General features: G+C 43.3%; 2 protein-coding genes across 4 annotated transcripts; one reads left to right on the plus strand and one right to left on the minus strand.

The window, feature by feature from the left end:
• Positions 1–231: 231 nt before the first annotated feature.
• Positions 232–3,283, minus strand: bri3 (brain protein I3). The gene is made up of 3 exons (XM_072443415.1): positions 3,082–3,283; positions 2,466–2,571; positions 232–986 (listed from the first exon to the last, which is right to left on the minus strand). The coding sequence occupies exons 1-3, from the start codon at positions 3,230–3,232 to the stop codon at positions 854–856; spliced, it is 390 nt and encodes a 129-aa protein (XP_072299516.1). The 5' UTR covers positions 3,233–3,283; the 3' UTR covers positions 232–853.
• A 1,141-nt stretch (positions 3,284–4,424) lies between these two features.
• On the plus strand, positions 4,425–14,845 carry tecpr1b (tectonin beta-propeller repeat containing 1b). Of its 3 annotated transcripts, XM_072443424.1 has the most exons (26): positions 4,431–4,522; positions 4,662–4,771; positions 5,526–5,758; positions 5,832–6,014; positions 6,104–6,226; positions 6,296–6,418; positions 6,662–6,836; positions 6,994–7,094; positions 7,164–7,265; positions 8,291–8,418; positions 9,401–9,951; positions 10,842–10,948; positions 11,022–11,177; positions 11,468–11,617; positions 11,688–11,845; positions 11,967–12,073; positions 12,221–12,308; positions 12,382–12,478; positions 12,561–12,640; positions 12,716–12,772; positions 12,843–13,017; positions 13,110–13,245; positions 13,325–13,417; positions 13,492–13,598; positions 13,908–14,027; positions 14,148–14,845. In XM_072443424.1, exons 3-26 carry the CDS (start codon positions 5,534–5,536, stop codon positions 14,283–14,285), a joined length of 3,480 nt encoding a protein of 1,159 aa, XP_072299525.1. In that variant the 5' UTR covers positions 4,431–4,522; positions 4,662–4,771; positions 5,526–5,533; the 3' UTR covers positions 14,286–14,845. The 3 variants fall into 3 exon arrangements, with proteins under 3 accessions (XP_072299526.1, XP_072299525.1, XP_072299524.1); XM_072443425.1 differs by lacking the exon at positions 4,662–4,771 and having other exon boundaries at positions 4,425–4,522; XM_072443423.1 differs by lacking the exon at positions 4,431–4,522 and having other exon boundaries at positions 4,555–4,771.
• Positions 14,846–15,037: the final 192 nt, after the last annotated feature.

The following is a 15,037-nucleotide window of genomic DNA, read 5'->3' on the forward strand; positions in this document are numbered from 1 at the left end:
AATTACTATAAGTTGTATATAAAAGAACTTCGAACAGCATGTGCAGTGCTCTTAAGATTTACAATTCTTTCCCTCTCCATTTCTACAAGACAACTTAACATGGTCACAATAATGGAAGACCTCGACTACAGAAATGAACAGGAACACAGACTCTTGATTGTCTGGTTGGGGGGAAAGTGCAGCATAATCCATGTGCAGTGATTCCCCTCCACTTGTCGTACGTGGGGCTGAAAGATAAAACGCCGAACAGTGATTGGCTGTAGAAGTTGAGTTTGTCAGATTGTATGTTCCTGAGGTCTGCATTGGCCTTGGAAGAGCACAACCTTAGCAGATTATTTGTCAAAAGATCAGTGCAAATATGGCCCCCTAGAACAATAAAAAATATACAAATATTTACACATTTAATATATTGTATTCATGTAAATCCTATCATTTAGGAAAAATCCCATACAAAGATAATCGTTTGCTATATGACTAATATTTGTGTTAGCCTGTTGAGCCGGAACAGTCCAATAACAGAAATGTGTGCAGTTAAGAAAAAAAGAAGTAAACACAAACAGAAATACACATTTACCAAAAAAGATTAGGTATATAATGTACAACAGTAAAGCAAACCTACAAACCAATTGGCAACAAGTGGAATTTCTGATGATTAGCATGACATGAAGGCACTAATAATTACCATTGCTAGATATAATCTCTTGCAAGGGAGATACCATAACATGCTCAAAAATGAATAATTAATTATAATATTTTGTAAATAACAATGGCAGTTAAGTATAGTGATTAAAAAAAAAGACACCAATATGTCACATTGAGCGTCGTACTGTGTTGATTGAAACATTTGGCCCCTCTAACCAAAAGTGGCCCCGCAGTTGGGGCATCTTCTCTGGCGCAGCGCAAAGCAGAACAGGATGCCCAAGGGAAAGAAGAAGATGGCGCACAAGATGCCCAGGCATGTGAAGTCATCTTCCAATACGCCCACTCTGCAACAAAAACGCTCATCTCAGTAAACACTACAATCAGACACGATCTGAAAGTTAAACCATGTAATGTTTATAATGAACTTAAAGAAATAAAGTGTATGTAAACACAAACAGTCTGTGACAAGTGTAACAACACTCGAGAGTCAATCTGGGGCTGTGTTACTGTGGCATTAATCCTCCAATAAGCACAATCTACGGTCTCATGACTGCAACAAGCCAGAAAATCAGCTTTGAAACTTTGTCCCTTTGTAACCTATGGTTACATGAGGAAGTTTATGACTGAAGAGCGTGGAAATCCCTTGGTTCTACTGCTTAGCAATAAGATCACAAACTATTAAGACTCATTTACACAAAAGAGTGGACAGAGTTTGTGTTGACGTAAATGGTTCCATTGTGGTTTATAGAATAACAAAAGTAACACCCTCCAGTGATGTTTAAAATGCCATCATACTGGTTTGACCTCTAAAAGAATGCATTTCATTAAGCCAGGTATTAAATCATAATCAAACCTTTATAATACATTTCTTAAAACAATGCAATACAAACAGCCTACATACATGTAAATGAGTACAAAGAAAACATGCATTTTATGACCTATTCCTGCCCTTCATCACATGACAGTGGATGACATCAGCTGATGGAACAATGACTCACGGCTTTTAACAGTTTCACAATGTTCATTAGTGAAATATGAGTCTAAATCAGAGGTATCCAATTTGTTTTATTCAGTAACTTTTATATTATAACTTGAATTACTGAGCTGAAAGGTGAAAGACGTTTGGTCTCCATTCTAACTATAGACACTGTCAGTGGACATTTGAATCAGGGACAAATCTCAGCATCTCTCAAGGGCCAAATGAAAACCCCTGAAGAGCCAAATTACAGAGAACACGAGTCAACCAGTACACCTAGTTTTAAGTCAACCCCAACTGTGTGAAAACAACAGTAATAGTATCATATGACACAACATAATATGAAACCGTGTGTCTCTGTGTCTGTGTGTGTGTGTGTGTCTGTCTGTGTGTGTCTGTGTGTGTCTGTGTGTGTCTGTGCGTGTCTGTGTGTGTCTGTGTGTGTGTGTGTCTGTGTGTGCGTGCGTCTGTGTGTGTGTCTGTGTGTGCGTGCGTCTGTGCGTCTGTGTGTGTGTGTGTGTGTGTGTGTCTGTGCGTCTGTGTGTGTGTGTGTGTGTGTGCGCGTCTGTGTGTGTGTGTGTGTGTCTGTGTGTGTCTGTGTGTGTCTGTGTGTGTCTGTGTGTGTCTGTGTGTGTGTGTCTGTGTGTGCGTGCGTCTGTGTGTGCGTGCGTCTGTGTGTGTGTGTGTGTGTGTGTGTGTGTGTCTGTGTGTGTGTGTGTGTGTCTGTGTGTGCGTGCGTCTGTGCGTCTGTGTGTGTGTGTGTGTGTGTGTGTGCGCGTCTGTGCGTCTGTGTGTGTGTGTGTGTGTGTGTGTGCGCGTCTGTGTGTGTGTGTGTGTGTGTGTTCACCTGCAGGCCGGACATCCTCCTACCACCACCACAGAGGGCTGAATAATGGCATAGGTCCCGCCGTAGGGCTGCTGGGACACAGGGGCCGTGTGGGCCACAGGGTACCCTGGATCAAACCAAATGGAATATTATTTATTAACTTCCTCACATATATCCAGCATCACAAAACAATATGAAATCTAAATGTTCACACAAGCTTCAGAAGCTAAATTTAACAAAATAAATTTATTCTAAAACTAACCAAATTTGTTATGAATGACAAAAACAGGACAAAATAACAAATATTGAATCGTTGCGCATGTAACTGAACTTTGAACCTGTTCTCAGTGAATGTTTGACATGTACAACATTCACACAGCAGCAAACAGGAAACACATGAGGCCACATTTATGAGAAAACCCGCACTACTTCCTTTATAGAAACTCACTTCTATCGGAGCCAGGATTTATACTAGATCCAGGTCTAGTCACGGCCTGAAGACTGAAGACTTTGTCACTACATAAGTCACTACTCTAAAGTATTCTCCACAATCACACGGTTGCACACGGTGAGATGACTGACAGTTGGATAAAGGACAGTGAGCCCTGTCATGGTGGGTCGGGGTGACTGTACTCGCCTTGGCCCTCGGGGGGGAACGGGTACGGCGGCGGGACGGTGGGAGGAATGGCCCCGTAGCTCTGCTGTGGCGGGGGGCCACACTCGTAGACCCCCGGGACAGCGTGATAGGCGGGAGGTCTGTCCTGCAGCAGAGGTTTACTGTCCACCATCTCAGCTGTGAAACGAAATGTCCTCTAATCTGCACTTTAACTGGAACTAAGAGCGACGATCACGAGCTCAATGTGACACTTGGTCAACAACAAACGAAGCAAAACAGGAAAACTTCGTCTCTTTCCATGCGCCAACTTTGTTGCCGCGAGGGAAAGAAAAAAAACAAAAACAATTCCCCCAAAAAGAGCTCAAACCGGAATGCAAAGAATGTTCTGGTAATGGTCACATCAGCTCCATTTCCCTCCTCACAGTTCGTCCTTTGGCACTAGTAAAGTAAGAGCCATCACAACACCAGAAACTATGAACTCTGGCTTTTCCTCTCTGTGTCACAAGAGAAGGATCATGTGACGCTGTTGTGCCTCTGCGCCACTTTCACGCTCTTAAAGCCACAGCGCCACTTTCACGCTCTTAAAGCCACAGCGCCGCCGCCGGCAGCAGCTGCACGAGACGTTTACACTGCTGCAGACACTTATCTAACTGTACTTCTGCTCATATTTATGCCTTATGGACCTTAAATCTAATGTAATGTTAGATAATGGAGAGGCTGGAGTGTATTGCACACACTGGAGGGCGATGCGGTGGTACACTTACATAAGCCTTCACGTTTCATAATAACACTTCTGGTCTACATTGTTTTAATGGTGGTGAGTGACATAAGATCATAAAGAAAATGAAAAAATAAAATAAAGACAAAATAAAAGCAAATTGTATCGCCTACACATTGTTTGCATCGTTCTGAATGACTTTGCATTGGGTCAGTACATTCATGGGGTTCACCTTCCCGTTAGAGGCAACATTTGCAGGAGCTTTCAGCATTCAAAAGACAGGATATTTGTTTTAAATTCTTAATGCTATGGCAACGGTCCTGCTGTGAAACCCATGGACAGCCTCTATCCAAGGTGCTGAAGTCCAGAGCGGTGTCTTCAGTGGCTTTTCTTCAGTGTTTGAGCCAACCTGCTGATGGAAAAGCCCAAACTGTAACTGAACAGGTGAAGACAATCTCACGTTTCAATAATTAATTCGATGCTGAATAAATTATTGAAATATGCATGTCCATCAGCGGAGTCGGGCGGAAAATATCCCGTGTGTCCAGCGCTCGACCAATAGGACCAGAGCATCTCTCATTTGGACCAATCAGAAGAGCGCTTTTCCCTCCATTTCCTGTTGTGGACCCGGAGTTGAACCGAGCATATTCCTCCGCTTTAGAGTTAAGACCGTTGCGTGAATGTCCAATTTGTGGACTTTTCCCCCTCGAGGCGCGTGTTCTCGGGCGTGAGCGGGCATCCGGTGTAAGTCAAGTGTGTTGTGCTGTTCTGTTTCTTCTCAATAGTCTTTCCTCCAGTCACGTAAACAGCTTAACGGGCTTTTGTATTGATGCTAGCCGCCAAGTTCATAAAAAGTGTGATCGTTTCTCTGTGTTTGGAGTAGGATGTCTTGGCGCGGCTCTTGCAGGTAATAATAGTGTGTGCACCTGTATCATGTGGCGTCTGCTTCTCCCTTGACAACCGCGGCTCGGATAGCGTCAGCAGCTTCAGCAGGTACACCGCTGCTTCACTCTATTTTACTTTGTTTTTGGGTTTGGGATTTAGCCTGGTTTGGTTCACCAACGCCAAGTCAAATAAAGTCGGACTAAATTGAAATAGCCAGTTGGGATGGATGCAGTTAAAACGTAGACGTTGGTAGGTTTATTGTTTAACTGGAGTTGACAGTGATGATGTTTCAGGTTAAACTAGACTCTGGGGTTTAAGATCAATACTGAGGCGTCTTTGGGACTGTCGAGGATTAGTACTGTATCAGTTGCTAAGTGGAAAGCAAACTAAAAAAAAAGAGGGATTAATACTACTTCCGGTTGTTTTCAAATTAAAAGCAGTGTCGATTGCGATCACATCAGCTCCAACAACGAAGCGTGTTATAGTCATGAGCCCCAAATAAGGTCTCAAAATTATACTGTTAAATATTAGAGGATACTATAGTGTTAGCTTCAGGTTTTATACATAATAAGACATGTGTGTCCACCTTTATTCAATTCAATTTATTTTTCCACTGCATTGCGTATACACATGCATATACACATACATATCCATATTACACTTATACATATACACCATACACATATACACAATATATCCATTTATCCATACACACATCCATACATATTTACATTGGGCACTGAAATTGCGATCAAATTTTGCAGCAACTAAACACATTTTATATTTTGACATACATGACTATATTTAACTAAAATACAGTGGTTACATGACTTGGTTCTATATGACTTGTTTTTCTGTCCAGGGGTCATCATGCCCATCACTCTGCTCTGGGCGGTGGACGTGTACGGCAGAGTGTACAGCCTGTCCACAGCCAGTGAGCGCTGGGAGCGTGCTGATGACAGGCTGCTGGAGCTGAAACGAGTGTCCGCAGGGAAAGGTCGCTGTTGGGGCGTAGGCTGCGACCACCATGTTTACCTCAACATAATGCCCAGCGAGACCCCCATTCGCTACAGAGAGGAGACCTACGAAAACCAGGTTTAGACGATTGCCATGAACTTTACATAATCTGTGAAGAAATAGCGAAACATCTGACATCCCTGCATTGTAGAGGTGGAACCCAGTGGATGGCTTCACTGATGTCCTGTTGCCTACTGACCGCTGGCCCTGGAGTGACGTAACAGGCTTGAACGCTCAACCTCTTCACAGCTTCCAGCTCCCGTCCCGTAGCTGGGAATGGGAGGGGGACTGGTACGTGGATCAGAGCTGCAGTGGAGAACCCAGCGAAACTGGGGTAAGAGCACTACAATAATGGACTTTTTATCTCTAAAATTGCAAAATATATTCCTGACAGACCAATAACCCACTTATCTCCTCATGTAGGGCTGGGAGTATGCTGTGGATTTTCCAGCCAACTTTTCCCCAGATAAAAAATGGAATTCTTGTGTCCGACGTAGACGCTGGATACGTTACAGAAGATATATTGCACCAGGGAGTTGGGCAAAGGTTTGTCTTTGTCTCTTGCAATTGCAATCCATCATTCTAGAATAAGATAATCAAATATATGTCTTGTAGATTCCTTTGGAAAACAGTAGAAAAACACCGCTGCCACTTTGTGAAATCAGCTGTGGCGGCTGGGAGATGAGTGACCAGTCTGGGAGGTACCCGTACCTCTGGGGAGTATCACAGCAGGGCCAGGTCAGTCTTAGTCAATCAAAACTAACTGTAATACTCAAGTTAATAGTTGAAACAAACTGCCTCCAGTTTACTGAAGCTGCTCAATATTTCACACGCGCTTTATGGCCACATGGGGGCACAATTGCTCCGTGAGAAATCTGTAAACTCTTGTGCTACTTTTTCTAAACATAGCTTGCATGGCAAAAGCATGCCTGTTGAATCAATCCATTTTTGATTATCTTTCTACCTCTGTGTATTGTTTAGGTGTGGTTCAGGGAGGGCATTCATCCTCGGGTCCCAGAGGGCACCAGCTGGGATGAGGTGGAGGTCCCTAAGGAGGTGGCTCAGTTATCAGCTGGCCCTGGGGACCTGCTCTGGGCTGTGCTCTGGGATGGTAACCTCTTGGTCCGGTTTGGCCTCAGCTTGGACAGCCCAACTGGTTTGTTGGTTTGTTTGTTTGTCTGTTTGTTTAATTTATTAAACTACGTTTTCCTCACTTTGTCTCCTTTGGCTGTGTTTGCATAAGTTTGTTTACTAAGTTGCTACTGCCAACTATGGACATAATGGTGTGAAAAATGATGTGAAAATGTCTGCAGGCACAACATGGACTGAAGTTGAGTCACCAGGAAAAGAGATTGAAGCCTTGTATGTTTCTGTGGGGGTCAGTGTGGTGTGGGTGGTCACCAAAGACTATAAGGTAAACTGGTCACTATCTCTGGGTTACTTACTGTTGTGTCTTGATGTAATCATATACGTTTGTGTTCAGGTGTGGTTCAGACGAGGTGTGAACTCCCACAATCCTTGTGGCTCAGGCTGGATCAGCATTGGAGGAGAAATGATGACGGTGGATGTTGGCCTCAACGACCAGGTATCGTTATTTCTGCTGTAGTTTGTACTTTTTAGCATCATCTTTGTAAACGTTACGTACTTGGATACACTAAATGTCTATATATTAAAACATTAGCAATGCAATTATTCATTCATTTATTTTCCACCGCTTGTTCCCTTTCGGGGTTGCGGGTGACTGGAGCCTATCCCAGTGACTTTGGGCCTCAGTGGCCAACTCATCGCAGGGCCAACACAGAGACATAGACATTACAGACAGTTCACTCTCACATTCATTCACTAGGGCCAATTTAGAGTCACCAATTTTGCCTGACACATACATGTCTTGGGTCGGTGGGAGGAGCCGGAGAACCCGGAGAGAACCCACGGTAACACTGGGGGAACATGCAGACTCCACCCAGAGAGATCATGTGATGTTGGTCTAGCCCGGGAATCAAACCCATGATCTCCTTCTTGGCAGGCAAGAGCACCAACCGCCTTTGCCACCGTGCACCCAGCGATGCAATTATAAGTGTAAAAAAAGCATTTAAGCATGTATCTTTTATTAGATGCTTTTTTTAAACCATGCGGTCTTCTACCCATATGTAATTTCAAGATGAGCTTAAAGCCGGGGTCAATGCTGAGGACTTTGCACTCCCTTAGCTGACACCTCCTCCTCCAGTGCACCTCACCCTCTTCAGCCCTTCCTGCCCCAGGACCCTGTAACCCGAGCACCCCGGCGTTCCAGCCAATGTCCCGGCAGTCGTATCTCAGACCTCAGCCTTATATATCTCCAGAGTGTATTCCTACTGGCCTGACATATGGGAGGTTCCCTAATTAGAAGCTGGCCAAGCTGTCATCTTCACGTCCCATATTTCATATTTCAGGCCTGCGGTTATGGAGAGGGCTTGTGGGAAGTGGCAGGTGTCTCTGTTACAGGATATGGCCTTAAAAAGTAACAGTTGCCTCTGTCCTGCTGCTATGGGGATAGTGATCAGGAACATGTTCACTGTGAAGCATAATTGTAAACATGATGATAAGACCAGTTTTATTTACATCTTTTGACAGGTGTGGGCTGTGGGTGAAGACAGAGGGCTGTATTTTAGGATGGGTGTTACGCCATTTGAGCCGAGTGGAAATGGCTGGATCCTAATTTCGGCCCAATGGGGACGTAAAAAAGAAGTTGGTTCACAAAGGTTGGTTATAATAATGCACATTAGTTTTGTTTCCAGTACACAGTGTAAAATGTAAAATGATCACCAGGAAGCTCCCAGAAAATATTGCCTTACATCCGACTGGACCAGAGTTTCTCACTCAGAGCGTCTAATTTAAATCTGCATTCCTGCTCTCAAGGTTTTCACAGACATCGCATCACTTTACCCGACAACTGAGAATTCAGTTGTCGGGTAAAGTGAAACTGAGAAACTGAGAAAGTTGTTAACCAGTTCTAAGAATGTTTTACAGCTGCACATCCAATACATTCTCCTGTCTTTAAGATTGAAATTATTACTCTGGCGGCTGTTGCTAATAATAATAATGATGGTGATGATGATGATGATGATAACAATAATAATAGGCTTGTCAGGTAAATATACAGAAGTGAGGGCTGTCAAGGCTTTAATAAAAACTACTACAGTATAAAAAAAAAAAAATACAGCATAGTAAATATATATAGAAGTATAGTTGTAGTTGTACATAAATCAAAAAGTACAGTGTATATATTAGGCATGTCACAAGCTCAGATTTTAGTGTTACAATTATTCTCATCCAGACACCATGACCAAACAACTTTTATATTGTCTACTCCGGTGTTTCCCTGTGTCCGGGTCGTGAGGCATGAGCTTAGGCATCGTCAACCATAAATTATTGAGATGAACATTATTAAACCTGATTGAACACATTTTTCATGTTGAAATGATTACCACGGTGACAGCTTCACGGTCCCGGTCTCACCTTTTCCTTTAATATGCAACCAGCTTTATGAAATCAGACTTTTAGAATGATTACGTTAATGTGTTGCCTGATAAATAGCACTTTACTTATGTGACTTCATTTTGCTTTTATTACTTTTTTATTATATTGTGACCTGAATAATCACAACATAATGAAGTTGCTGGAAACTCAGAGTTTGTCCAGTGGGTAATACATATTGTAATAGTTTTTCTGTCTTTGCACTAGGGATGATCAGGTTACGGAAGCGTCCCAAAGCTCTGCTGTGAGCTGCACAGACTCGGACTCTGAGCTGGGCCCAGTAGCAGCACAGAGCAGCACGACTGACACGCCTGTCCTGGAGGCAGCTGCCCCTGCTGTGGTGCCTTTAGGAGGGGAGAACACTAAAGATACCCCTCAAACTGCTCCTAGACCCTTTATCCCTGCGAGTGACAGCTTCATCAACAGTCTGGTTTCTGACCGCGACAAAACATCTGCAGGTCAACCTTCAATTTTAGAAGTCCCACAAGAGGACACCCCTCATCCCGCCCCCGCCCCTGTGCTCCTCACACCCGACGGTGCGGCACGCGACCCGCCGTGGAGCAACGTTGACCTGGAGGGGGCGGAAGCAGCGCGTGCACAGGCGGCAGGCAGCGCTGTGGTGGACAGTAGCACAGGTGTGTTAGCTTTGGAGAATCCTCAAAGAGTGGGAGAAGAAGATGGACCGGTGTGGGCTTGGATCTCCGGTGGAGGCTGTGACGTGGATGCCGAGTCTAAAGTCAGCTGGCTCAGTCCGACAGGTAATCATCAGAGACGTGCCAAATGTTCAGTGCTACGAGTAATTAGGAATAAACACGATGTACAGAATGCTCAACATGTTTAAGCAAAAAAAGATCAAATTATAAGTTTGTAAACCACTGGATTTTTGATTTATCATGAAATCTTTGCCTTACAATTAAAGTCATAATTTAGTCTCTAGTTTGGTGGAATGAGCATCTAAAACAGAGATAGAGTAAAGAGTAAAGATTACACATTTTAGTCTCGATGACTGAAACAATGATTAAACAACAGTCAAATCAAACATTTGTTCATTCATTTTATACCGCTTGTTCCCGTTCGGGGTCGCGGGCGACTGGAGCTTATCCCAGTGACTTTGGGCCTTAGGCGGGGTACATCCTGGACAGGGGCCAGCTCTTCACAGGGTTAACAAAATCAAACATTTTCGTTCTTTCCTATAGATTGCTTTTCATCTCTAATATGTGACCAGCTTTATGAAATCAAACCTTCTGAACGATGGCTTGAGTAAAACTATTGATCAAACTGATATCTAAATATAAAACAACTTTTAAAAAGCATTTCAAGTAATTACTTTTGAAAAGTATAAGAAGGTGACCATGACATTTGGTCATTATTAACTTGTAAATAATGAGATAATAAGTTATACTTCATCCCACTCCTTTTTGAGCTAAATTACATGTTATGTTAAATTTCAACTAAATAAACTTAGCCAGATATAAACGCTTTGTACATTCAGGTTTACTTTTTAAAGGATAGAGTAAATTAAAATGACTGGTGCTTCTAAAATGTATTATTTTTTTCAATTCTTAGGATTAATCACGATTAACCCAATCATCTTGACATCCCTCCCTACAGTTCACAACAATGAATAATTAGTTGTCATTTCTGGCAGGCGTCCTCACAAGCTCCGTGTCTCTCACTCCTGTCCAATCCGCCGCCTGGAGTGAAGAGCATGAACGCAGAGACGCCAGCAGCAGAAAACCACAGGAGAGAAGCAATGTAAGACTCACCTTTACTTTGACCTACTGTGACGGCGATCGCTCACCGCTGTATCCTCTGCTCTCCACATCAGTCCGTGTGGGTGTGTAAAGGTACTCTGCGCTGGTGGAGGGACTGGAAGCCTCAGCGCTGGGTGGACGTGAGTGTCGCTTTGGAGCAGTCCACAAAACCAGATGGCAAGAAAGACAGCATTTTCTTTGTTTACTACACACAGTATGACGAGAAGAAGGTTGGTATTACAGCAATAAACACAGAGTTTCTGTTGCATAAAATGGATATGCTCTGGATATAATGTTGCTATTTTTAGTGAAAGATTTTTAATCACATCTTGATTAAAAAACTAACTGAATGATGCTATCGTGTAGTTTTTGCTTTTGAAGTTTGCTACAAATTACTTAAAATTGCAAAGTATCTAAGCAAAAACCAAATAGCCATGCTAAACATCTCATACGTTCTTTTAACTTTCAAACTGAAATACATAATCATAACTTAAAGTATATTTGTTTATCTGTGTTTTAGTACCTTCAAGTGTTCATAAATGAAATCACAGCACTGGTGCCCGTCATCAGGGACTGCTACTACGCCTTTGCTGTGTACACTGCCCAAAGAACCAAGCAGAGGTCGCCTTTGATTCTTGCTGCACAAACTGAAAAGGACCTGATTGACTGGGTAAAATACCTGGTAAAAGCTCATCATGTCTCATACAGAATGTAAATTAATTCATCTTCTATATATTTAGTTGTCCCTGTTGTCTGACTGTTGCTGTGAATGTCGAGGGATCGACGGCCCGCCATCCAGACACGCCCTCTGGTCCACCACCTCAAAAGGAGACATTATGGTGCATGAGCCTTCGTTTACACTGGAATCCCCTGTAACTGCAATCCCCTGTGATCTCATGTAAGACTTATCCCTTCTCTACAAGTTAACCAAAGTTAACATGCTAACACGGCTATAACTAACAATTGACTAACACGTGTGATGGGGATGTGCTCTTGCTTGTGTGGTGCTGGTGCTGAAGGTTCTGGCGGCAGGTCCCGGGACACCTGCGCTGTGTAGAATCAAACAGTCTGGGGCTGGTTTGGGGCGTCGGATGGGACGGTACTGCCTGGGTCTACAATTCGCTGGGTAAACACCTACAGTTTGCTATAACACCTGCTATGTGCAAAGAGCAACGTCAGAACAGTAACTTGTGGGTGGGAGTTTATGCAGCCATGAGGCCAGTAATCACTAACTGATAAATGCACATAATCTTAATGATCTCTGTGTTTTTAGGAGATGAGATGCACCAGCAGACAGATGTCAGAAATGTGTATGTGTATGAAAATCAACGATGGAATCCCATGACAGGATATACAGACAAGTAAAAGTTTACGTTTACATTTTATTATGTTTCTCCTGAAAATATAATAGCCATGCCCTATCTGTTTTTTCAGGGGACTTCCTACAGATCGTGCGATGTGGAGCGATGAGAGTGGGCTAAAGGAATGCACCAAAAGCACAACACAACCTCCCTCCCCTCAGTGGTCCTGGGTAGGAATAATAAAAAATAAAGTGTGTTTAAAAACACTTTTCTCCTACAGTAAAAGTACATCTGTTATTATTCATGGATTAGGTTTCAGAATGGGCTGTGGACTACAATGTTCCTGGTGGCACAGACAAAGATGGGTGGCAATATGCAGCAGACTTCCCAGTGTATGTAGCTCCAGAAGTTGACACATAAGAAAAAAGAATGAAGACACAACTTAACATGAAACCGTTTTCTTTCAGGACTTTCCATGGGCACAAAACTATTAAAGACTTTGTCAGGAGAAGAAGGTGGATAAGGTACCACTAGCAATCCTGTGATTGTAATGACATGTTCTGCATTGGTCTGTTTGAGATTCTTTCATTACAGAAAGTGTAAGATTGCCTTGCAAGCGCCATGGCAACAGGTCCCGCCTATCCCTCTGAGTGACATCTCCCTGATGCCGTGCCTGGCTCAGAGCAGGATGGAGCATGTGCCTGTGTGGGCCATCAGCGAGAAGGGGGACGTCCTGTGTCGACTGGGAGTCGTCCCTCAAAACCCTGCAGTAAAACATCTTTTTTCATTTTTCCTGCAGAACAGTAACAAAACCCTACCAAAGTGTTAAGATAATGGAAATGTATTGTCTGTATTCCACAGGGAAGCTCCTGGCTGCATGTGGGCACAGACCAGCCGTTTAAGTCTGTTTCTATTGGTGGAGCCAACCAGGTGTGGGCGATAGCCAAGGACGGGTCTGTGTTTTACCGAGGATCAGTGTCACCTCAGAACCCTGCTGGTTAGACTTAAATAATAAATACTTACCTGTGAAGTTACTTTGTGTCTCTCAATGAACAATGTCTCCGCGCCCCCTACAGGAGAATGTTGGTACCACATCCCATCTCCTCCTCGTCAAACTCTTCAACATCTTTCAGTGGGGCGAACATCAGTGTTTGCTGTGGATGAAAATGGTAAATAATTACACATCCAGTGATATTACCTTTGCATGGCACTTAGATAAAATGTGTATTTTGGTTGTATGCAGGTAACCTGTGGTACAGACAGGGCCTGACCCCGAGTTACCCTCAGGGTTCGGCCTGGGAGCTCATCTCCAATAACGTCACTAAAGTCTCTGTGGGCCCTCTTGACCAGGTCAGTTTAACTTGGCATGAATGAGGTTCAGGTGATGGTGTCCGGAGCATTAGCCACATCCAAGTGAGTCCAGCTGCAGACGCTGGATAGTGGCGGGTGGATGTTGTTGGCTGCTGAGTGGAGCTCCAGGCTGCCAGATCTAGAGGCTGAATGTGAAATACATTTTTAATAAACAGGGTAAATGATTAATTTGCGATAGCTACATTGGGTTAGGGTTTGGGGTTGATAGTTGAGGTTTAAATCAAACTGAGCTCCCCTCATCAGCTGCAGCCAAACCCTTCACACATCATCTCTTAACGTTGTCCTCAGGTGTGGACCATAGCAGAGGGGGTGCCAGGGTTTCCTCTGGAGTTCCCCGGGGCCATATGCCACAGAGTTGGGGTTGGACCTATGCAGCCAAAAGGACATTCTTGGGACTTTGGTGTTGGGGTATGTCACTATTTATTTGATTTATTCATGTATTAGCTTCACTGAGATGGCAGCCAGTGTTCACTATGGAAGTCATATCTTCAGACTGTGCTGATCACATCCAAATGTGTTTTCCTTTAGGGCGGATGGGAGCACATCAGTGTAAGGGGAAATTCAGCAGAAGCCCCTCGGGCCAACACCCTTCCCGCTGGCCCTCCTCGTAGCCCAGTTCCTCAGCGCCTCCCGACCCTGGAAAATGGCAGTGCTGTGGGTGTCTAACTACCTACACATTCCTCCCGGATTTATCTTCCAGTTTAGTCCTCAAGAGGTTTAAGGAAGGGAATGCACAAACTTTTGGTCGATGAATGAATGTTAAAACGGTTTCCAAAGGCAGAAGTCATGCAAGCGTGCACCACAAGAAGGAATTATCTTATGAAGAGTAGAATGTGTGTGCTAGCTCTACAAGTCTTGGCTACTGGGTGTCTTTGGGTTTAGCAATATTTCAGACTTCCTTGTTTAAAACCCTGTGAATGGTTTAAAAAGGGCTAAGGCTTGGGCATCACAAAACCCACTTCAACATGTTCCGTCTTGCACTATAGTTTGTTTGGTGTTGCGTTGTTTGCCTGTTGTTGAATTGTACGTGACCAGTCTATTTCAGAATGATTTATTTATTTACATTTATTTATTTGCATTTGTTTGTCCATCTGTGTTGCCTGTCAATATTTCTGCCCGAACAAATAAAGTGATTCCTCCTGCAAGACAATTTTGAACAAAAACGTTCAATACAATACAAAGTGAATTTGTCAAATGTATTACAATGTCACAAAAAATACATTTAGTAAGAAAAGATCTGTAATTCAATTGTGATTTCTAATAAGACGGCCAGCATCTCTGCTACTGACATTCATTTTATATACAAAGTATTAAACTGCAAAATAAAGGATTCAAACTATCATACTTTGGGTTGTTTTGGGGTGCTGGATGCAAGCTTGTATGAAAACTGATACCTGAAAACTAACATTTGAAAGTTT

This window comes from Eucyclogobius newberryi, unplaced genomic scaffold (genome assembly GCF_026437365.1).
Source record: "Eucyclogobius newberryi isolate DKJ021-1_F unplaced genomic scaffold, fEucNew1.0.hap1 SCAF_13, whole genome shotgun sequence".
In the NCBI taxonomy this organism is placed as follows: Eukaryota; Metazoa; Chordata; class Actinopteri; order Gobiiformes; family Gobiidae; genus Eucyclogobius; species Eucyclogobius newberryi.

What these genes read in the sequence shown, in the direction of transcription:
- bri3 (XM_072443415.1), bottom strand. Translation starts at nt 3,232, where the DNA reads ATGGTGGACAGTAAACCTCTGCTGCAGGACAGACCTCCCGCCTATCAC. An exon ending in GTTCCCCCCCGAGGGCCAAG is followed by an intron (nt 2,572 to 3,081) that starts GCGAGTACAGTC and finishes GGTTTGATCCAG; the next exon opens with GGTACCCTGTGGCCCACACG. An exon ending in GGAGGATGTCCGGCCTGCAG is followed by an intron (nt 987 to 2,465) that starts GTGAACACACAC and finishes TTTTTGTTGCAG; the next exon opens with AGTGGGCGTATTGGAAGATG.
- tecpr1b (XM_072443425.1), top strand. Translation starts at nt 5,534, where the DNA reads ATGCCCATCACTCTGCTCTGGGCGGTGGACGTGTACGGCAGAGTGTAC. An exon ending in AGGAGACCTACGAAAACCAG is followed by an intron (nt 5,759 to 5,831) that starts GTTTAGACGATT and finishes CCTGCATTGTAG; the next exon opens with AGGTGGAACCCAGTGGATGG. An exon ending in CAGCTGGCTCAGTCCGACAG is followed by an intron (nt 9,952 to 10,841) that starts GTAATCATCAGA and finishes CATTTCTGGCAG; the next exon opens with GCGTCCTCACAAGCTCCGTG.